The 23706-nt window shown below is 45.9% G+C and overlaps 1 protein-coding gene across 1 annotated transcript in view; it reads right to left on the bottom strand.

Moving 5' to 3' along the window:
• Positions 1 to 23706, bottom strand: part of LOC141048187 (pinopsin-like) — a 137573-nt gene that overhangs the window by 8405 nt on the left and 105462 nt on the right. Inside the window, exon 5 of the mRNA XM_073543644.1 lies at positions 2734 to 2967. Coding sequence (XP_073399745.1) covers positions 2734 to 2967 — 234 coding nt within the window. The remainder of the gene's footprint in view (positions 1 to 2733; positions 2968 to 23706) is intronic.

Below are 23706 nucleotides of genomic sequence, written 5' to 3'. Positions count from 1 at the left end.
TGGGCCCAAGGTGTTCCAGTCCGACGCTGCCCACCGTACACCTAATCCCCGACGCCCGCATCTCCTGCAAGCAATAAAAAATAAACCAACATATACTCCCTGTAGTCCTCTTAATACCAAGTGTCCCACGTCAATGTCACCCGACTGCTGGTGATACACTGACAGGAGGTATTCTCTCCCGCAGTGTATCACTGAGCCTTCGTGAGAGTTCACTGGAGTTCATCAGCTGATCAGCTCCGATGCTGTCACTTACAGTACCACTGCGTGGGAAAGTTCTCATGCAGCGGTAGTGCCGTAAGTGAGAGAACCGGAGCTCATGAACTCCGGTGAACTCTCATGGCAGGGCAGTGATACAGGGCAGGGCAGGGCAGTGATACACTGCAGAAGCTATTATCTCCTGTCAGTATACCATCAGAGGCCTGGTAGAGCGGTCACGTCTCCTGATATTCATGGCCTAGGAATTGGCCATGGATATTGGCCCCCCTGGCTATAAATACCAGTCCGCAGCCACCCTAGAAATGGCGCATCTCTAAGATGTGGCAATTCTGGCACAGCCCATCTCTTCCCACTGCCGTGTAGTGGTGGCATATGGGGTAATAAGGGGTTAATGTTAATGATATTAAGCCCCGTTAATAATGGAGAGGCATCAATAAGACGCCTATCCTTTATTAATCTAAGTAATAAAGGGTTAAAAAACCACACACATTAAGAATAACTTATTTTAATGAAATAAAACACGACACATTTTTTCATAATTTTTATTACACGCCTAAATCCATTTCGATCACCTGCAAAAAAATCAACAAAAAACAAACCAAGAGTATACTCCCTGTTCCGACGCAGTCCCTCTTTAATAATGATTGTCCCATGACGATCTCCCCTATAGAGCTGTCACATCAGCAGACTATATGTGTACTGTATGTGTTTTTTTTTTCTTCAACACATTAGCCGGATGATGGGACTACTACTGTCCCATCATTGGCTAATGTGTCACTCACTGTAACTTTAGCAGGCATAGCCAGATGGGACTTGCAGTATATGATAACATACTATGTATTTAAAATTCGCATACCGCATACTAATCTGTTTTCATCTCTATTTCAGAACCAACAATTGTGAATTGTCTTGAAATCACCATCACCAGAGCACTGAACTTTCTATGCCTTATTCCCTGGCACTTCCTGTAACTACGTTCTAGTGGTTACTATGGTAACCTAGTCATCACCTTGCACCTCCTCCCAATCCATCCCACTCATTAGTATTCATACACACACACTGGCGTTTCTTATCTACGCCCCCTCCCTGTCATTTTCCAGTGCCTGGAGCGCACGATGATGTTAGTGGAGCGCACGCCAGGCTCACTTCCGGTTGCGCACTTCCGGTCTGCGCTCCTTCACTCAGCCTCCACATTTCTCAGGGATATAAACCCTGACGCTCCCCAATAGCATAGCGCTATTGACTTGCGGCGGATACCGCGTCCATTTACTATTTTACAAGCAACGGTAAGCCCTTATGGATACTTAATTTATCTATATTTTGACATGGGACTTTTTTCATTAGCTCCATATGTTCTCTTTTGCAGAGAAACGGCCTTTTGTGCCTCCTCATTTATTGGTATGTAATCCGGGTATGTTATACTCCCACCACTCAGTGTACCTTAAGTCCTATAACAATACCCTCTTTCTCATAGGATTTCTAGATTTTTGCCCAGTTATTTTTGAGCTCACAGTACAGTCTCACGGTATGTGTCTCTCTTACTCAGTAGACCTTGGTTTCCACCACTATTCCCTTTTCATATACACCTTAGGCCTCTTTCACACTTCAGTTTTTTGCATCAGTTATAATCCGCCAAAAAGGCAGACAAGCGGATCCGTTCTCAACTGATGTGGACGGATGGCACAGGATCCGTTTTCAGACGGATCCTGAAAATGAAGAAATTTAAAGGAATCGCTGGCCGGGAAGGAGAGAGAGAGAGAGAGAGAGAGAGAGAGAGAAATCCGTCACAATCCGCCATTAATGCAAGTCAATGGGAAAAAAACGGATCCTCAAAAAAAATTTGAGGATCCGTTTTTTTTCAAAACCTGGCGGATTGTGACTGATTGTAAAAAACGGAAGTGTGAAAGAGGCCTTACACATATGTGCATTAATGAATTTGATGTCTCTGCATATGCTTATGATCGATTCTGTTCGAGTGACCCAGTTTTTTGTATATACTTTCTTTGTATCTATGTTTATTGTTGTTTTTATTTTTGTTTCATGCCTACAGTACACTGATGAAGGTCATAGACCGAAGTGGCCGACGAGGAATGGTCCAGGAGCTTCTCGCGCGATCAGCGATAACCAGCGGGGGAGCCGGTCGGAGGTAAGTATCACACATAGCGATATCGCTAGCAATATCGCTGCAATGTCACAAAATCGGTGACTTTACAGCGATATTGCTAGCGATATTGCAGTGTGTAACGGGGGCTTAAAACTCGCCCCTGTCCATCTTCATCCATAAATACTTTATCTTATGCAGAAAGAAGTGTATTGTTCTTTATTTTCTCCTTTTCTTGAGTAATTAGCATTTATTACTGTGGGTTTTCAGAAGCTCCTATGATAATTGACTGGCAATTAGCATAATAAAAACCTCTGATGGTCAGTTCCTTTAGAAACCACAATAAATTTAATATAAATAATATATATAAATAATACTTATATCAAAAAATCTATAATGACCCTCTGAAATCTTACCTGTTTATTCATAAAAATATAAATTAAAGGATTAATAAAAGTACTGCTCTTGGCGAGAATGGACGGTATGATGCTAATTGTGGGAGACACAGCTCCGGGCTCTCCAAATGTTGTGATCAAGGACACTAATCCATATGGTAACCAGCACAATAAATAACAAGTGACCATGCACACGATCATAAATAATAAATGGTGTTCCCTCTTCTGAGCTGTAGTCAGGTTAATCCTGCACATCTGTGTGAAAAAAAAATAATATTAAGATATTGAAAGCAAATTACATATAGGCATAGGCATAAATATTTTAGTGAAACATTTTATTTGGATGGATCCTGATTAATTTACTCTTTAAATATGTGATGGCATCATTCTAAAAGATAGCTATCCAACCAGCATCCACATTGCAATCAGATCACCAGAGACAAGGAAAGTCCAAATTTGGTAACTTGATAATGAATGTATGCTACTCATTGTTTTTAGTAGGCTTCCACTAGTGGCTTCTGTAAGTAGCCAAATTTGCTTTATTTAAGGTAGCACTAAAGGTTTTCTATTTTTTAAGTTATTTCTTTCATTATTCCCCCACTATGTATAATTTGGCTAGAATTACCTTATTAAGTTGTACCTTTTTTTCTGTAAATTTATACATGCTTCCCTTCAGTTGGATTTTTTGATCATCTCAGACAATCCATCTCAGAAATAGAGTTTCATGTATGATGCAGCTGCATAAACTGTACCACTGAAGTTGTCCATAGAGGCAGTGGAGATATAATAATAATAATAATAAATTTTATTTCTATAGCGCCGACATATTCAGTAGCACTTTACATTTCAGAGATATATAAGCTTATATAAAAGAAAATGATGATGACTGCACAGCTCCTTTCACACAGTCATAATGTAGGAGATCATAGTTCATCCTCCTGACTAGAGTTGAGCGAAACGGGTTGAAAAAATTCAAAAGTCGCCGACTTTTGGCAAAGTCGGGTTTCATGAAACGAAACCCGACCCTAGGATGAGGTTGGCCACGAGGTCGGCGACTTACGCGCCAAAGTCGCGTTTCAAAAGTTTGTTTTGCGCTCTTTTTCAGCCAATCAGGATCCACGGACACTGTGGGCAACGTGATGACATAGGCACGGGTCACCACCATCTTTCAGAAGGGCATGCAAGTGATTGGCTTGCTTTGGTGGGCGTCACAGGGGGTATAAAAGGGCGTGCACGCCGACCGCCATCTTACTTCTGCCGATCTTAGTATAGGGAGAGGTTGCTGCTGATTCTGTAGGGAGAGCGTTAGGCAGGGAAGAAGACAAAAAAACTGCTTTTGCTGCTAGCGATTTGGCCTGCACAACACACAAGTCACTGTGTGTGCAGTGCAAGGGGAGGCTATATTGTGGTGTATCAGTGGTGTTGGTTGTTGGGCTGCCTTTTAAGGCTTCCTGACACGCTGGCATTGCTGTTTACCCACTGCTCCGCAAACTGCTTTTTTAAAAGCAATCCAATCTCCCTTATCCTCTCGTCACTTTGGTCACAGGCAGCTGTGCCATCGAGCGTGTCACATAGCGCTCAGATATCAGTGGGCCGCACACAATCCACAAGTGTCCAGTGTCCAAAAGTGTACGCAGAGATTCAAAATCTCCATTATCCTCTCGTCACTTTGGTCACAGGCAGCTGTGCCATCGAGCGTGTCACATAGCGCTCAGATATCAGTGGGCCGCACACAATCCACAAGTGTCCACTGTCCACAAGTGTACGCAGAGATTCAAAATCTCCATTATCCTCTCGTCACTTTGGTCACAGGCAGCTGTGCCATCGAGCGTGTCACATAGCGCTCAGATATCAGTGGGCCGCACACAATCCACAAGTGTCCACTGTCCACAAGTGTACGCAGAGATTCAAAATCTCCATTATCCTCTCGTCACTTTGGTCACAGGCAGCTGTGCCATCGAGCGTGTCACATAGCGCTCAGATATCAGTGGGCTGCACACAATCCACAAGTGCCCACTGTCCACAAGTGTACGCAGAGATTCAAAATCTCCATTATCCTCTCGTCACTTTGGTCACAGGCAGCTGTGCCATCGAGCGTGTCACATAGCGCTCAGATATCAGTGGGCCGCACACAATCCACAAGTGTCCAGTGTCCAAAAGTGTACGCAGAGATTCAAAATCTCTATTATCCTCTTGTCACTTTGGTCACAGGCAGCTGTGCCATCGAGCGTGTCACATAGCGCTCAGATATCAGTGGGCCGCACACAATCCACAAGTGTCCAGTGTCCAAAAGTGTACGCAGAGATTCAAAATCTCCATTATCCTCTCGTCACTTTGGTCACAGGCAGCTGTGCCATCGAGCGTGTCACATAGCGCTCAGATATCAGTGGGCCGCACACAATCCACAAGTGTCCACTGTCCACAAGTGTACGCAGAGATTCAAAATCTCCATTATCCTCTCGTCACTTTGGTCACAGGCAGCTGTGCCATCGAGCGTGTCACATAGCGCTCAGATATCAGTGGGCCGCACACAATCCACAAGTGTCCAGTGTCCAAAAGTGTACGCAGAGATTCAAAATCTCCATTATCCTCTCGTCACTTTGGTCACAGGCAGCTGTGCCATCGAGCGTGTCACATATCGCTCAGATATCAGTGGGCCGCACACAATCCACAAGTGTCCACTGTCCACAAGTGTACGCAGAGATTCAAAATCTCCATTATCCTCTCGTCACTTTGGTCACAGGCAGCTGTGCCATCGAGCGTGTCACATAGCGCTCAGATATCAGTGGGCCGCACACAATCCACAAGTGTCCACTGTCCACAAGTGTACGCTGAGATTCAAAATCTCCATTATCCTCTCGTCACTTTGGTCACAGGCAGCTGTGCCATCGAGCGTGTCACATAGCGCTCAGATATCAGTGGGCCGCACACAATCCACAAATGTCCAGTGTCCAAAAGTGTACGCAGAGATTCAAAATCTCCATTATCCTCTCGTCACTTTGGTCACAGGCAGCTGTGCCATCGAGCGTGTCACATAGCGCTCAGATATCACTGGGCCGCACACAATCCACAAGTGTCCACTGTCCACAAGTGTACGCAGAGATTCAAAATCTCCATTATCCTCTCGTCACTTTGGTCACAGGCAGCTGTGCCATCGAGCGTGTCACATAGCGCTCAGATATCAGTGGGCCGCACACAATCCACAAGTGTCCACTGTCCACAAGTGTACGCAGAGATTCAAAATCTCCATTATCCTCTCGACACTTTGGTCACAGGCAGCTGTGCCATCGAGCGTGTCACATAGCGCTCAGATATCAGTGGGCCGCACACAATCCACAAGTGTCCAGTGTCCAAAAGTGTACGCAGAGATTCAAAATCTCCATTATCCTCTCGTCACTTTGGTCACAGGCAGCTGTGCCATCGAGCGTGTCACATAGCGCTCAGATATCAGTGGGCCGCACACAATCCACAAGTGTCCACTGTCCACAAGTGTAAGCAGAGATTCAAAATCTCCATTATCCTCTCGTCACTTTGGTCACAGGCAGCTGTGCCATCGAGCGTGTCACATAGCGCTCAGATATCAGTGGGCCGCACACAATCCACAAGTGTCCACTGTCCACAAGTGTACGCAGAGATTCAAAATCTCCATTATCCTCTCGTCACTTTGGTCACAGGCAGCTGTGCCATCGCAGTGGGCCGCACACAATCCACAAGTGTCCACTGTCCACAAGTGTGTGCAGAAATTCTAAAACTCCCCTGTCCTATAGACACCTTGTACCTTGTTTTACATTACTATATAGTTTGTTGGATTTTGTCTACATTTCTACCAAAAATGAGGAAGGCTGGTGGAAGAGGCCGTGGAATTGGGCGGGGGTTGGCAGCTGGTAATGATGGTGTTGGTGGTGGATCTGATGGTAGTGGCAAGAGCAAAATAGGACCGAAAGCAGGAGGTGCTGACCCTGCGTCATCATCTGGCTACATAAGGACTCGAACGCTTAGTTTTCTAGGAGTTGGCAAACCGCTTTTAAAGGCAGAGCATCAGGAAAAAGTTTTGTCTTACATTGCTGACTCAGCCTCCAGCTCTATCGCCTCCTCTTCTTCAGTTGTAAAAAGTAAAAGCACTGAGTCGTCATTGGAGGCTCATGTTCATGAACCACACCTTTCCTTGTGTCCTTCACCCCAACCAAGATTGAAGGATGACGCAGGCCATACTACTGATTACTCCATGGAGCTGTTTTCACATACCATGCCTGGATTATCAAGTCAAATGGTGAATTACCCAGGCCATCTGACATGGAGTGCACTGATGCACAGCCGCTGATGGATGATTCTGCTGGTACATTCACTCAGAGCACTACATTGTCCTCGCAGTGTACAGAGCCAGATTTTGACCCTGATGAGACTCAGGTGCCCCTTCCGGCACACTATACCACCATACACGGTGACACAGAGAAAGGTGCACATGACATAGAAGAGGAGGTGATGGATGACCCAGTTGTTGACCCAGATTGGCATCCATTGGGGGAAGAAGGTGCTGCTTCCAATAGCTCAGATGAGGAGCATCCACAGCAGACATCGACATCGCAACAGCTGTTATCTGGCAGGCCCGGAGCACTCCAAAGACAGGTTCCAAACATCAAAAGAGTTGCTGGACAGCTTGTCCAGAGGGTCAAAAGATCACAGCGTGCTAGGCCGCAAAATGTCTGCCAAAGTAGGAAGAGTGCAGTGTGGCAGTTTTTTTAACAAAATCCTCATGATCAGGCCAAGGTTATCTGTAAGAAGTGCGCAAAGACCTTTAGCCGAGGGAAAAATCTGAAAAATTTGAATACCAGTTGCATGCTTAGACATTTAACTAGCATGCACTTGCAAGCGTGGACACAACACCAAACCTCAAGTGCCACATGTGCAACTGATCACAACGAAGGTAGTCAGCAACGCTACATTGTTTCCCCCACTGTAAGCCCACCGGTTAGCACAGCAGCAAATGTTGAGGTGTCGTTGCAAGGCCACAGCAGTCAGGGAATCCCACTGTTATATCAACGAAAGACTGATTCTAGGCCATCAGAAAGAACAACAACTCTATCACCATCATCAACCCTCTCTCAGTCCGCCCTGTCCACCGCTACTTCCACCATATGCAGCTCTCAAGTTCAGCTCACCCTCCCAGACACTATGAGTAGGTCAAGAAAGTACTCAGTCTCTCATCCGCGTACACTGGGTTTGAACGCCCACATTGCCAAACTAATCTCGTTTGAGATGATGCCCTTTCGGTTGGTGGAAAGCACAGCTTTCCTCGAACTCATGGCCTATGCAGTACCACGCTATGACCTACACAGTCGCCACTTCTTCTCTCGCAAAGCCATCCCAGCCCTCCACCATCATGTGAAAGACCGCATTGTCCATGCACTCAAGCAGTCAGTGAGCGGAAAGGTGCACCTCACAACTAATGCATGGTCCAGTCGGCATGGCCAGGGCCGTTACGTGTCCATCACTGCGCACTGGGTTAATGTGGTGGATGCAGGGTCCACAGGGGACAGCGGTGGTGGGACAGTGCTGCCTAGCCCACGGTATAGGAAACAGTTGGCTGTAGGCGTTCGACCCTCCTCCTCCTCCTCCTCCAGAAGCGACAGCTCGTCCACAGAGCTCAGTCGTATGAGCACTCCATCTGCAGCTGCCACTGTTGCACACGATGTGTCCCCCTATCGAGCAGTTAGTGGAAAGCGTCAGCAGGCTGTGTTGCAGATGATGTGTTTGGGCGACAGACACACCGCCGAGGTGCTGGCCGAGTACTTGAAGCGACAAACTGAGTCATGGCTGGGCAGTGTACATCTTGAGGCAGGCAAGGTAGTTAGTGATAACGGCCGTAATTTTGTGGCAGCCATAGCCCTTTCAAAACTCAGCCACATACCTTGCTTGGCTCACACCTTGAACCTGGTGGTGCAGTGCTTCCTCAAAAATTATCCGGAGTTAACAGCCCTGCTCCAGAAGGTGCGAAGACTGTGCGCGCACATCCGCCGGTCGCCTGTACACTCCGTTCGTATGCAGAAGCTGCAGCGATTGCTCCACCTTCCCAACCACCGCCTCATTATCGACATTGCAACAAGGTGGAACTCCACCCTGCACATGGTGGAGCGGCTGTGCGAGCAGAGGCAGGCCATAATGCATTTGTGGGAGGATACACGGCCAGGCACTTTGAGAGCAGACATGGAGTTGACAGGCGTGCAGTGGTCGAAGCTGAAAGACCTTTGTAAAGTCCTTCAGTGTTTTGAGGAATGCACACGGCTGGTAAGCGCAGACGACGCCATCCTAAGCATGAGCATCCCACTTATGCGTCTGCTCATGCAAACTTTGACGCACCTTAAGGAGCAGGCGTCTGCAGCCAATGTTGATGAGGAGGAAGAGGAGGAGGGAATCCTTGATGACATTCAGCCATTGTCTGCTCAGGGACCTCTCCTGGACGAGGTGGAGGAAGAAGAGGAGGAGGAGGAGGAGGATGATGGGGATGATTACTTAGGGGAGGAGAATGCATCTCGTGGGGCAAGTGAAAATGTTGGCGTGGCAAGGTCTGGTACAGGGTTTGTGCGTGACTGGAGGGATGTGGATTTGCCAGAAAGTGCTCCTCCACCCAGCACTCGCAGTGCATCATTGACACCGGGAACATTGGCCCACATGTCAGATTATGCCTTGCGGATCCTAAAAAGGGACCCCCGCATTGCCAAAATGATGAACGATGACGACTACTGGTTGGCCAGCATCCTGGATCCACGCTATAAAGGCAAATTACAAAAGATCATGCCACAGGAGAACCTTGACCTAATATTGGCTAATAAACAAGCAACTCTGATAAATCGGTTGCTTGAGGCATTCCCAGCACACAGCAGCGGTGATGGTTCTCACACGAGCCGTACGGGCCGGGGGCAGCTTGGCAGAGGTGTTCGTGGTGCACACAGCAGAAGTGGCGTTGGAGACAGGGGTTTCATGACAATGTTGTGGACTGATTTTTCAAATACCGCTCACACAACTGGTAATACTGCATCGATGGAAAGTGACAGGAGACAGCAGTTGTCAACTATGGTTACAAACTACTTTTCCTCCTATATCGATGTTCTCCCACACAGGTCATTCCCCTTTGACTATTGGGCCGCTAAACTGGACACCTGGCCTGAATTGGCACAATATGCCTTACAGGAGCTCGCTTGCCCAGCTGCAAGTGTGCTATCGGAAAGAGTCTTCAGTGCAGCTGGATCAATCCTGACAGAAAAAAGGACCCGTCTGTCAACCCAAAATGTGGATGATCTAACCTTCATTAAAATGAACCACGCATGGGTTTCCAAGGATTTTGTCCCACCTTCCCCTGATGACACATAGGGTGACAGAAAAATGGCTTGCTTTGGTCCACCTCTTCCTGGTACTTCACCTATTTCGCCTTTTGCATCAGCTGAATGTCCAACATCAACATATGCCACTTTCTAAAACTCCCTAACTGTGCTGCCTCCCCCCCCCGTGCGAGTGCCGTTGCCCTGGACAGGTGGGTAGGCCGACTCTTGGGCACGGGAACTGGCACAGGGTCCCTCATAGTGCAATCAAGTGTCTCTGACGTTGGTGGTGCACACCCGCCGTCAGACACACCGCTGTACTATGAGGGGCCCAGTGCCAGTACCGACGCCCACGAGTGGGCCCCCCTTGCTTGGCCAGGGCCCCAGCATTTGCAATCTTTACCTCTCCCTGCTCCTCCGCTGTGTAATCTGGGCCGTCAAATCCATACTGTGCCTGACACCGTCTGAGCCTGCCTCCTGAGACATATATTTTGAATGTGTACGCTATCCATACATGTTATCCAGGGATACGGTACCCTTTCTAACCTTTGTGCAATGACGTGCAATCCATACTGGGCCTAACACCGTCTAAGCCTGCCTCATGCTGTATAAACATATATTTTGAATGTGTACGCTATCCATACATGTTATCCGGGGATACGGTACCCCTTCTAACCTTTGTGCAATGACGTGCAATCCATACTGGGCCTAACACCGTCTGAGCCTGCCTCATGCTGTATAGACATATATTTTGAATGTGTACGCTATCCATACATGTTATCCGGGGATACGGTACCCCTTCTAACCTTTGTGCAATGACGTGCAATCCATACTGGGCCTAACACCGTCTGAGCCTGCCTCATGCTGTATAGACATATATTTTGAATGTGTACGCTATCCATACATGTTATCCAGGGATACGGTACCCTTTCTAACCTTTGTGCAATCACGTGCAATCCATACTGGGCGTGAGAACGGCTGGCGAGCTGTTAAGCAAGCTACAGCACCTGTCCAGACAAGTACAGGGATTCCCTAGCGAGGAGACTTATTTGATTGTTTTCTATGTTGGGACAGCAATTTTTGGGGAGCACTATACTCTGGAGAATGATAGATGGGGCCCACCATACACTGGAACATTCCAAAGGTGGACATCAGACACTGGAGCAGCATTTACAGGGCCCATTATACACTAGAGCATTAGAAATGGGGCCCATTATGTTTGGAGCATTATTTGGGCCCATAAGACAGTGGAGCTTCATCCATGGGGACCAACATATACTGTAGCATTATGTGGAGCTCATCATATACTGTTTCAAACATTATATGGGACCAATGATTTTGTATGGAGAAATAGATGGGCCTCATCATGAGATGTAAAAAGTGAGGTATTTTTCATTGTACTATACCGCTATTTCTCTGCCGTATCGGAGCATGATGAGTTGTGGTATGTGTTAAAGGGGCGCTCTTTCCCCCAGGGCACATGAAAACCTGCAGCCAGCCCTCCCCCCCCACAAATTTAGCCAAATAACCCCCATTTTTCAGTGCGTAACTTGTATTATGAAGTTAATTAAGGTTGACAAGCTTAAGTAAGAAGAATTGATGCTTTTGGCATTCAAATGGGCACTGTAGGTGTGTTTCCTGTCCTCTCACTGCCGACTTTTATTCCCCATTGACTTACATTGGGTTTCGTGTTTCGGGACGACCCCGACTTTTCCCTATAATCGGACGATCTTGCTCGACCCGACTTTTGGAAAAGTCGCGTTTCACGAAACGAAACGCGACCCTAAAAAACCAAAAGTCGCTCAACTCTACTCCTGACTGTATGCTTACAATGTACTAGCTTATTTAGGAGACTACAGAGGAAACGATAATCATAGTGTCATTCCAGCTAGAGATGAGCAAATATATTAGAGTGGAAAAAGAAAACCAAGGTAGCAACAAGAATAATGACCCCTAAAACTTCACTTTTAATCAGTATTTAAAATCTGGACAATCCCAGTTCATAGGGACTAGGGTAATATTTAAACAGACACCAGACAAAGAATAATAATAAATGCTCCGGACCACTATACTCACCCTAATAGGCCCTAGCAGTCCCTGCCTAACCGCGGAGGTTGGCACCCTAATTGTAGACGATAATGGCGCCCCCGCTCAATGTCGGTGACCCTAATACACCCTAAGAGACCCTAGTCCACGGCGAGGACACACAGAAAAACACAAACACACAATAAACACCCGAAAAAAACCCTGGTGGAGAGACTGTATAACGTCTCTAAGATATTTGACTTATCTCGTACTGGAATCATGGGCATATAGACCCACCCTGAATAATATCTCGTAGTAAAAAATACTGATATATAGCAGCTTTTGATGACTTATCTCGTAATAAAAAAGGCTTATGCTGCAAAATGACAGACCAGATGTAGCCCCCCCCAAAAAAGGGAAAGAAAAACGTTTATACAGTAAACCATAAAAAATGCAGCCACAATAATGCACAATCCAAGCACTTCAGGTTAAATAATCACAAAAAATATCCACCAGATGGAGATTAGTGGCATGAAAATAATGTACAAAACGCTTATTAAGTCATGAATAGTGGACATAATAGTCCTACATGTAAACAATGACGGCAATAAAAAGCATTCCCTGATTAACAGGTTGCCCTAATACAAAAAACACTTTGCCATCCATCAAACAATAAGTCTGTCAGCGTTATGAAATTGTTAATACTTATCAGCCATCAGAAGATATGAGGCCCAGCCCGACGCGTTTCCCCCTCCTAGATACTGAGGGTTCATCAGGGGCAAAGAAGAAAAGGGGATTCCATCACCCCGGCCAAAAGATCAGTGCAATGATTCTTGTTGCTACCTTGGTTTTCTTTTTGTCTTTGATCCTAAAAATATTTTTTGGAGGTTTTTTTTTGCAAATATATTAGAGTGGAATTAAATTCTACTTGAACATTACAAAAATCTGCGCTAGATAAAATGCGGACTTTTAGTAATTTGCTTCTGCATTGATTCAACAAAATGACGGCAGGCTGGGTACTATTTTGTTGAACCATAAAAACATTGAAAAATAAAAAAAATACTTATACTCACCTTACCTGTCCTTCTCTTTTGCACCATCCAGTCAGGTCATCAGAGTTGGAAGTCCTGAACTAACGTGAAGAAGCGTGGAAATTTATTGCTCAGCAGTAGGGATGAGCGACTTTGCCTTTTTTCAAAAGTCGGGTCGAACGCAATCGGCCGATTATCATGAAAAGTCGAAGGCCGACTGAAACACGAAACCCAATGTAAGTCAATGGGGAAGAAAAGTCGGCAGTGAGTGGAGGACAGGAAACACACCTACAGCGCCCATTTTAATGCCCAAAACATCAATTCTTATTACTTAAGCTTGTCAACCTTAATTTACTTTATAATAATAGTTAGGCATTGAAAACTGGGGGTTATTTGGCTAAAGTAGTGGGGGGGGTAGGGCTGGCTCCAGATTTTCGTGGGCCCTGGGCCAGAGAGTGTCACTGGGATCCTTTAACACATACCACAACTCATGATGCTCCGATACGGTAGAGAAATAGCGGTATAATACAATGAAAAATACTTCACTTTTTACATCTCATGACTGATATCCATTTTAAATTCTCCAATAGCTCCAAAAATGGACAGTATATTACTCCATACAGTATTATGGCCACCGCATAGTGCGCTATACAGAGTAATGAGGCCCATATATTTCTCCATACAGAATCATTGGTCCCATATAATGTTCCATACAGTATATGATGAGCTCCACATAATGCTACAGTATATGTTGGTCCCCATGGATGAAGCTCCACTGTCTTATGGGCCCAAATAATGCTCCATATATAATGGGCCCCATTTCTAATGCTCCAGTGTATAATGGGCCCTGTAAATGCTGATCCAGTGTCTGATGTCCACCTTTGGAATGCTACAGTGTATGGTGGGCCTCATATATCATTCGCCAGAGTATAGTGTTCCCCAAAAATTGCTGTCCCAACATTGAAAACAATTAAATAAGTCTCCTCGCTAGGGAATCCCTGTACTAGTCTGGACTCCTCGTCGTCCCCATCTTCCATCTCACTGCACTTGGACAGTTTAGACAGAGGGCGTACAGACGTGATGTCATCGCGCTCTCTGACCAGAATGTCACTGTCAGGAAATGCGGAAGACATCACGGCGGTGGAGCAGGGAGAGGTATTTCAACTTTGCAAGTGTTGTGATCCTGAGCAAACAGGGGGGGAACACTCGCTGGAGACGGCACCGGCACAGGGTCCCTCATAGTATGGCAGTGTGTCTGACGGCGGGTGGAGGGCCCTCCCACCGGCAGAGACACTTTTGCGTACTATGAGGGGCCCTGTGCCAGTGCCGTCGCCCATGAGTATGCCCCCCCACCTGCTCAAGGAACCTGCACTTTCATCTGCACCTTCCTTTTTGTCACCGCGTAAGGTGGTATAGTATGCGGGAAGTGGAACTTGAGTTTCATCAGGGTCAGATTCTGGCTGTGTAGAGTGCGAGGGGAATGTAGTGGTCTGGGTCAATGTACCAGCAGAATCATCTAGCAGTGGCTGGGCATCAGTGCACTTGTGTCGCCCCCAGGAGTATGGTCGCCACAGAGGCATTACATTCCTCCTAGGGAGTGTGATGTCATGCTTGGGAACAACGAAGGATCTCTCTAGCAGTTAAACCAGCACACAACACAGTTCCCACTCCAGGCCAGCAGGGAGACCTCTGAACCTGACTGCTGAGGAGCTGCTCTCTGTGGTCGGGAGGAGGGAAGTTAGGGCAGTCTGTGAAGGGAAGGGGAAGTGTGTGGACGTGAGAAGGGGAGCTGGAGGATGAGCAGAGTTAAGGCTCACTCCTAGCTGGAGCGCATGGTCTGGATTCCGGTCTCCGAGTTTGTAGGGACACTGATGGTCCTGCAGCAGAAACCGGAGGAAGTAGCAGCTGTAAATGCTCTGTTCCCAACTAAGGCTCGGAGGCCCCAGCAGCGACATGTGTGAGCCAGAAGGAAAAGGCTATGGCTGCCTGCCATACGAGAAAGTTCCAAAAGAGAGTCAACAGGGGGAACTTCAGTGAACTCAGTACTGCGAGTACCTCAGATAAGCGCTAGAACGGAGGCACACTACCTATCTGCAGAGAGAGAATTCCAAATTTGCTTCCAGGCTGACCAACTCCTTCTCCATCTGTACTCTGGGTCCTGGACGGCACTTACCAAGAACAGGTAAAGGAACTGCACGACTGTGTCTGTCATCGTTCTCCTGCACCTGGTGCACGTCTCGGCTACATCCTGCACTGCACACCATTTACCAACTCTTTCATCTGCCCTGCGACTACGGCCGTACCTATGCAGGGCTTCTACATCTTAGCTGCAACACAACATCTGTCCTAGAGAAGCGACACTGCAGCGCAGGTCAATCTGATCAGAAACCACAGGTGGCGTCACGTATCATTCACCTATAAACGTTATTCACCCCTTTACATGGACGCCCAGGGCCATGGAACAGGTCATCACCACCAAAGGGACACATCCTTCTGAGACACCGGCCCGGTACTGATTAACCCCACTGCCCTGGCTGGCCTCCCAAACTCCATGTCAGATTCATCTTTGACTGGGGGATTCACGATTTGACTTGATAACCCAGGCATGGTATGATAGAAAGAGCTACATGGACTAATGGGAAGTGTGGCCTGCTGCATCAATCACTTTTGATGGGGGTGAAAGACACAAGGAAAGGGGTTCTTCCTGACCAGGAGTCAGCACTGGACGACTCAGTGCTAGCATTTTTTGAAACTTCAGAAGAGGAGGGCATATTTGCTGGAGTCTGTTTCGGCAATGTAAGCCAAAACCAGTTCCTGATGCTCCGGCTTTAAAAGTGGTTTACCTACTCCCAGAAAAGGTAGCCTTCGAGGCCTTGTGGATCCAGACGAAGACGCAGGTTCAAAACCTCCTGCCTTAGGTGCTATTGTGCTTTTGCCACTACCAACAGATGCACCACCAACACCACTACCATCAGGACCAGCTGCCAACCCCCGCCCACTTTCCACGGCCTCTTCCACCATACTTCCTCATTTTTGTGAAAATGTACCCAAAATACCACCAGCTATATGGTACTGTAAAACAAGGTAGAAGGTGTATATAGTATTGGTGAGAATTTGAATCTCACTAGAGATTTGAGGACGCTGAACTATTGTCTCAGGCCCAGTAGAGTTTACACCTCAATGTAACAGGCTGAAATTGGATGGTGTATGACAAGGTGGAGAGTGTATGTAGTATTGGTGAGAATTTGAATCTCACTAGAGATTTGAGGACGCTGAACTATTGTCTCAGGCCCAGTAGAGATTACACCTCAATGTAACAGGCTGAAATTGGATGGTGTATGACAATGTGGAGGGTGTATATAGTATTGGTGATCATTTGGATCTCACCAGAGATTTTAGGAGGCTGATAATGATGCTCTCAGTCCAAGTATAACCACAGGCAGCCTAATAAGCAGGACTGCTGCATACAAAAGGGTGGAAAAATGAACGCTTGGTAACTGTGCAGAAAAGAGGAAGAAAAGTATTTTTGCTTTTAAAAAAGCAGTTTGCACAGCAGTGTGCAAACAGCAATGCAGCTATCAGGGAGCCTTATAAGGCAGCCTAATAACCAACTGATGCACAAAAATATAGCCTCCCCTGTCACTGCACAAACTGTTTTGTTGTACAGTGGAAATCGCTAACAGCAGAAGCAGTTTTTTTGGTTCTCCTTCCCTGCCTAACACTCTCCCTTATTCTGAATCAGCAGCAGCAACCTCTCCCTATGCTAAGATTGGCAGAAGTAAGATGGCGGTTGGTGTGCATGCCCTTTTATAGCCCCTGTGACGCCACACAAAGCCAGCCAATCACTTGCATGCCCTTCTCAAAGATGGTGGTGACCGATGTCTATGTCATCGCGTTGCCCACAGTGTGCGTCCTCCATCATTGGCTGAAAAAGTCGGGTCGCCGACCTCATGGCCGACCTCACGCTATGGTCGGGTTTCGTTTCATGAAACCCGACTTCAGCGAAAGTCGCCGACTTTTGAATTTGACTGACCCGTTTTGCTCAACTCAACTCAGCAGTGGTGAGAAGAAGAACCTGACTTTAATAACACCCTCCTTCTCCAGTTTGCTCAGCTAATCAGTCCTGTCCTGTGATGCTGCTCTTCATCCCCCAGGTTGACATGATAATACAGCTCTGAGAGGATTAATGTCTCTTACTGAGGAGCACTGTCTGTTTGTTTGCATCAGCTCCTTTACACCATACTCCCTTTACAGGGGTTACAAAAGTAAAGGATGAAACATAGCAGCAAGCACTGCAGTATGTCAAAGCCAACAGAAGCAAAACAAAACAGACGTGTGTGGATTATTGGACGAAAGTCTGAAAGTAGTTGATCTTCAACTACACTACCATGCGAGAGAAACGTTATATTACTGTTCTACTACTACAAGAAAATGACTAAACAGACAGTTCGTGATGCAGCTCGTTTAACAGCTAATGATGTTCTTGATGACTAGCCAAAGGCAGTCATCACCATGAGACTGAAAAAACATATGACTGAAAAAGTGGATGGTCTCTTCAAAGAATATGACAAGCTGAAGAAAAACAAAGAAAACAAAACTAAATGTTCTCATAGTCTGAAGAAGAAGGAGGAAGACTGAAAAGCAGGTTTAGACAACTTGCTTGATATCGCGTATGCTAGGGCTATAGATATGATAAGAATACAGGAAGACAAGGAGTTTTTGCTAGCTCGGAGACCAACTGAAAGCCGTGGAAAATGGGAGGTGTTGACAAAGAGTTTGAGAAAAAGCAAAGACATTTTAAAGAAAGAGAGGCAAATGAAAGGAAAAGAATTAAGAAAGAGACAAGAGAGAAGAGCTAGAAAGGAAAAGGAGGTGCTGCAGTCATCTGATGAAGTAGATACAGATACAGAAAATGATGAAACATCAGAGGTACTGACATCAGGAAAACGAGCCAAAAGAAGAAGAGTCCATGTAGTAGATGACAAACTGTCAGCAAGTCTTGACGTGGCCAAAGTTAGTAACAGAAATGCGGCATTAATTTTCACACAAACCCTTCAGTATCTTGGCCATGATCCTGCAGATTTCAATGTAAATCGTTCATCAGTTCATTGAGAAAGAATAAAACGCCGTCAGACAATGGCTCTAAACCTGAAACAGGAATTTCAGCCAACTGTACCTTTAGCAATTCACTGGGATTGAAAGCTCTTAGAAGACATCAGCGGCAGGAAAACTGTAGACCGTCTTCTCATTCTGGCATCAGGAGTTGGGATTGATCAGTTGCTTGGAGATCCAAATCTTGTCAGAGGAACAAGTGAAGCTTGTGCTAAAGCTGTTTATGCTGCAGCAGTGACCTGGAATGTTACTGACAATGTGAAGTGCATGTGTTTTGACACCACATCAGTCAAAACGGGTTTCAGGAAGGGCTCCCGAACCAACGACAACAACAACCCCGTGACTGAAACAGGAATGGTGCTGGGGAGAATAAAAGTTTGTATTCTCCCCGCAGTGTTAGGCTATGTGCATGTACATTATAACGCTATTAATTTGCAGATTAACCCCATATTTGCAGATTCATAGCATTTTTCCTGGTTACAGGTTCCCTTTAAGGTCCTGCTACAGCATTTCAATTTGACTACCTGGGGCATTGCAACACCTTGATTCTTTTCTTTTTCAGCATTTCCAGTGTAGATTTGCTTTTGTACTTGCTCAGTTGCATAACCTAGTTTTGGCCAAACTTTAGCTTCTGGATAGGAGGCCTCACATTTGACTCTAGACAAATTTGCTATAGAGAGGAGTTCATGGTCGAATCGATGACTGCAAGATGTCCAAAGTCAATGGCTGCAAAACTAGCTCAAATCATCATCCCTCCACCACTGTGCTTACAGTTGGTTTGAGATTATAATTAAGCCAATGTTCAACTCCCTCCCTTTGATGTGGGCTCCAGTGCTGAGCCGACATCTTTTCGGGCACATGTCAGCTGGACAGCTGACATGTGCCTCTGACAGCCGTGAGTGGAATCACGATCCACCCTTGGCTGTTAACTACTTAAATGCCATTGTCAATCTCAGTTGGAAATCCCGCCCATCGTTGACCTCGTCATGTGATCGTGGGTCACCGATGGGCCGACATGACAACCAGAGGTCTCCAGCAGACTTCTATGGTTGTCACTGCTGGAAGCCGCGAGTGGAATCACGATCCACCCTTGGCTGTTAACTACTTAAATGCCATTGTCAATCTCAGTTGGAAATCCCGCCCATCGTTGACCTCGTCATGTGATCGTGGGTCACCGATGGGTTGACATGACAACCAGAGGTCTCCAGCATACTTCTATGGTTGTCACTGCTGGATTGGTATGAGCACCACCCAGTGGTCGGCACTCATAGCAAGTGAGTAGGGATGAGCGAGCATATTCGTGGGTATTCGGTACTCAGCGAGTAATGCGGTACTCGTGGTACTCGGAAAATAGCGAGTATTTCACTACTCGCCTCGCTATTCGGTTCTCCCGCCCAGCAGTTGCCAATCACAGTAATGCCGCACCCTTCTTGGTTGTGGGCGGCATTACTATGATTGAATGGCCGCCCAGCGTCCTGAGTCATCATAGCCTGGCACTAAGCCCTGTCGCCGCCATTTTCTGCACATTGCATGCAGAAAAAAGCTAGTGTAGGGAGAGTGTGAGCAGCTGTTAGGGAGAGTTGTGTTTTTTGGTTCAAATCAGCCAGAAATCCTCTGTGAAACCCAAAAGCTCTCTTCACAGCTGAAAGTATAAGGTCAGGGAATGAGTAGTGACTGTTTTCCCAGCTTTTTTTTAGGTCACATTTACCCCTGCAGGGCAGGTTTTTTTGTGCAGATGCGGTGCTGTGTTCACAGCGAATAGGACGCACGCACAGTACTGCACAGCTGACACGCAGCCAGCTGTCTTGTGTGATGTCTGGGCTGCGTATTCTTGCCTTAAACCTCAGGGCAGTTTTTTTGTGCAGTTGCGGTGCTGTGTTCACAGCGAATAGCACGCACGGTACTGCACAACTGACACGCAGCCAGAACCGCTATCTGCGGTGCGTATTTTTGCCTTAAACGTCAGGGCAGTTTTTTTGTGCTGTTGCGGTGCTGTGTACAGGCAGCGAATAGTACGCACGCACGCTACTGCACAACTGACACGCAGCCAGCACCACTGTCTTGTGTGGTGTCTGGGCTGCGTATTCTTGTCTTAAATCTCAGGGCAGTTTTTGTGTGCAGTTGCGGTGCTGTGTTCACAGCGAATAGGACACACGGTACTGCACAACTGACACGCAGCCAGAACCGCTGTCTTGTGTGGTGTCTGGGCTGCGTATTCTTGCTTTAAACCTCAGGGCAGTTTTTTTGTGCAGTTGCGGTGCTGTGTTCACAGCGAATAGCATGCACGGTACTGCACAACTGACATGCGTATTCTTGCCTTAAACCTCAGGGCATTTTTTGTGCTGTTGCGGTGCTGTGTTCACAGCGAATAGCACGGTACTGCACAACTGACACACAGCCAGCAAAGCTGTCTTGTGTGGTGTCTGTGGTGCGTAATCTCACCTTAAACCTCAGGGCAATTTTTTTCTGCTGCTGCGGTGCTGCTTGTAAAACACAAAAGCAGTACTAGCCTGTATTGTTACCTTCCACAAAGCACTAACTGCTCCTTGTTCCCCAATATCTACATTTGAACATCTGCAACTATGGCAGAAAAATCCAAAATTCCTAAAAAGGCTGTTGTGAAGGGACAGGGACATGGACGTGGGGTCGTTGTTGCCCAAAAAGGCACAGAGTCTGGTAGATCGAAGAAGGTTGATGCATCTAGGCTCCTGGCGAAATTTCCCGGTCTGGAACATAAACGGGCCTGGAATCCAGAAGAACAAGATCAGGTACTGTCTTGGATGGCTGATAAGGCCTCAACGAAATGTTCTAGCAGCACCCAATCGTCAATGACAAAACAGTCTACTGTCCATACAGATGACGCTGGGTCATCCTATTCTCAACCTGTTCCTAGTTCATCACCCGGTCATCATAATTGTTTGGCCCTTCAGACCTGCCTTGCTTCCTTCATCAACCATGATACAGCCCCTAGGGCTAATTTTTGGAGACAATATTGCTATGACTGGACACTGGGCACGGCCACCTCTATGTTAGTAGTCCTAGCTTCATCAAAATTGTTTGGCCCTTCAGACCTGTCTTGCTTCCTTCATCAACTATGATGCAGCCCCTTGGGCTAATTTTTGAAGACACTATTGCTATGCCTACACATTGGGCAGTGGCACAACAAGGACAGTAGTCCAAGCTTTATAATTGTGAATCCCTTGTGATTTATGATGATGATGATGGGTGGCTTCTTCCTGTGTTAACCATAACACAGCCCCTAGGGCAGATTGCTCTCCTTACACCACTTACACACTTAGCTGTCAGAAGATCGCTTCCATCATCAGTCGCTCTTACGGCACTTCTGATATATCACTGGCACTGCGTAAGTGGCGTATGAATCCCGCTCTTCTGGCAAAAAGCCACAGGACTTCAAATAGTGTTTGTACATTCTAGTGAAGCAGTAGGGTAAAAACAATCGTGCAGCCCCTGACCAGGTGCCCCCATGTTATATACATTTGTTTACAGCATACATTTTTTAACATTTACACATTTTTTAGCCTTTTCCTCAGCCCCCAGACCGCTTTGTAGGGTCTAGCAGACAATTACTCGCATTTTCCATTGACTTGCATTGGACTCGCTACTCGTACCGAATACCCAAATATTAGGGTATACTCGGTACGAGTATAGCGAGTCTGAATACTTCAGTATTCGCTCATCCCTACAAGTGAGCATTTCTGATACATACAGGCGATCTGATCATCGCCTGTATGTAGCAGAGCTGATTGGATTATGGCAGCTTCTAGTTCACCATGGAGAATATTTAAAAAAATTAAAAAAATATAAAAGTTCAAATCACACACCCCAATTGCCCCATTCAATATAAAACAATAAAAAAAATCAAACATACACATATTTGGTATCACTGCGTTCAGAATCGCCCGATATTTCAATATAAAAAAAAATTAACCCGATCGTTAAACAGCATAATGAGAAAAAAAACAAAACGCCAGAATTATGTTTTTTTGGTTGCCACAACATTGCATTAAAATGCAATAATGGGCGATCAAAAGATTGTATCTGCACCAAAATGGTATCATTAAAAATGTCAGCTCAGCATGCAAAAAATAAGCCCTCACCCAACCAGAGATCACGAAAAATGGAGACACTACGGGTATCGCAATAAGGCACAATTTTCTTTTTCTTAACAAACTTTGGAATTTTTTTCACCACTGAAATAAAAAAGAACCTAGACATGTTTGGTGTCTGTGAACTCATAATGACCTGGAGAATCATAATGGCAGGTCAGTTGTAGCATTTAGTGAGCATGGTAAAAAAAATATATAAATAAATAAACAAACTGTGGAATTGCACTTTTTTTTTAAATTTGACAGCACTTGAAATTTTTTTAACGTTTTTGAGTACACAAGATGGTAAAACCAATGGTGTTGTTTAAAAGTACAACTTGTCCTGCAAAAAACAAGCCCTCACTTGGCTATTTTGGCCCTCACATTGACTATTCTGGGAAGAAGGGGAGCAAAAAATGAAAATGCAAAATCAAAAATACCTCTGGTTGTTAAGGAAAGGATTTTTTTTAATGTCCGGATATGTAGAACCATAGAAATAAAAGAGGGTTGTGGAGAAATGGGGTCAGTGGGTGCTTTCGTCCGCTGGCCCAGCTGCCTTTAGCAACACTGCATGTACCAGGGCTCATACCACTGAACACCCACTCTATCTCCCGGTGGGCAATACACTACACAGAAAACACAAGGTTAGGGTAAAACAGTGTGTAATACTTTATTGAACCCTACAACACCCAATAGCAAACAGAATAATCCCAGAAATTACCCCAAGATGGTGCACATTACAGGGTCTGACCCTTCCGCTGACTCACTGGGATAATGGTAGATGTTATGTCCGAGCTCCCAGGGTCGCTACTCCACCTGTGATATGCACGCAGAGAGGAGGTAACGACAAGTGTAGGGAGATAACCGAGAGCAGTCCTGTGTCCTTTCATGGGGGTCCGATGTACCCACAGCTGAGATCCTGAAGAGTGACCCAAACCAGAGGAAAGGAAGTCTCTTTTATACCCGAGGCAGGTGATCTATTTTTAGATTTACCCAGTGTCCTTCAGTCCACCCTCACAGCCTTTCCCTATCTACCTTCGAAGTCAACAAATTGATTATAGAATACAATACACAGTTAGCATATCAGCACACAATAAACAAAGATAAACAGACTACTTATAAGTCACTATTACACACTTACACAGTATGCTAAATTGTATATCAGTTTGTCTTCTTCACCCACCAGACATAAACACTTAAATCCACAAGCCAATATATAGATAAAAAGTCAATTCTTCTTGGTTTGCAAAAACATGGTTGTCTGTGAAAAATTAAGATACAATCTGGTTTCTTGACAAGAGTCTACTTAGTTTTTCTCATGACCGATGATATTTTGACATGATGACATGACATGATATTTTGCTTTAATTATTGTATTGTTAGCGTTGTTACTTATGACTTGTG

This window comes from Dendrobates tinctorius, unplaced genomic scaffold (assembly GCF_039654945.1).
Source record: "Dendrobates tinctorius isolate UK_male_01 unplaced genomic scaffold, ASM3965494v1 ptg000133l, whole genome shotgun sequence".
Classification (NCBI taxonomy): domain Eukaryota; kingdom Metazoa; phylum Chordata; class Amphibia; order Anura; family Dendrobatidae; genus Dendrobates; species Dendrobates tinctorius.
The sequence above is the reverse complement of the archived record's forward strand: the minus strand, read 5'-3'. Positions and strand labels throughout refer to the sequence as shown.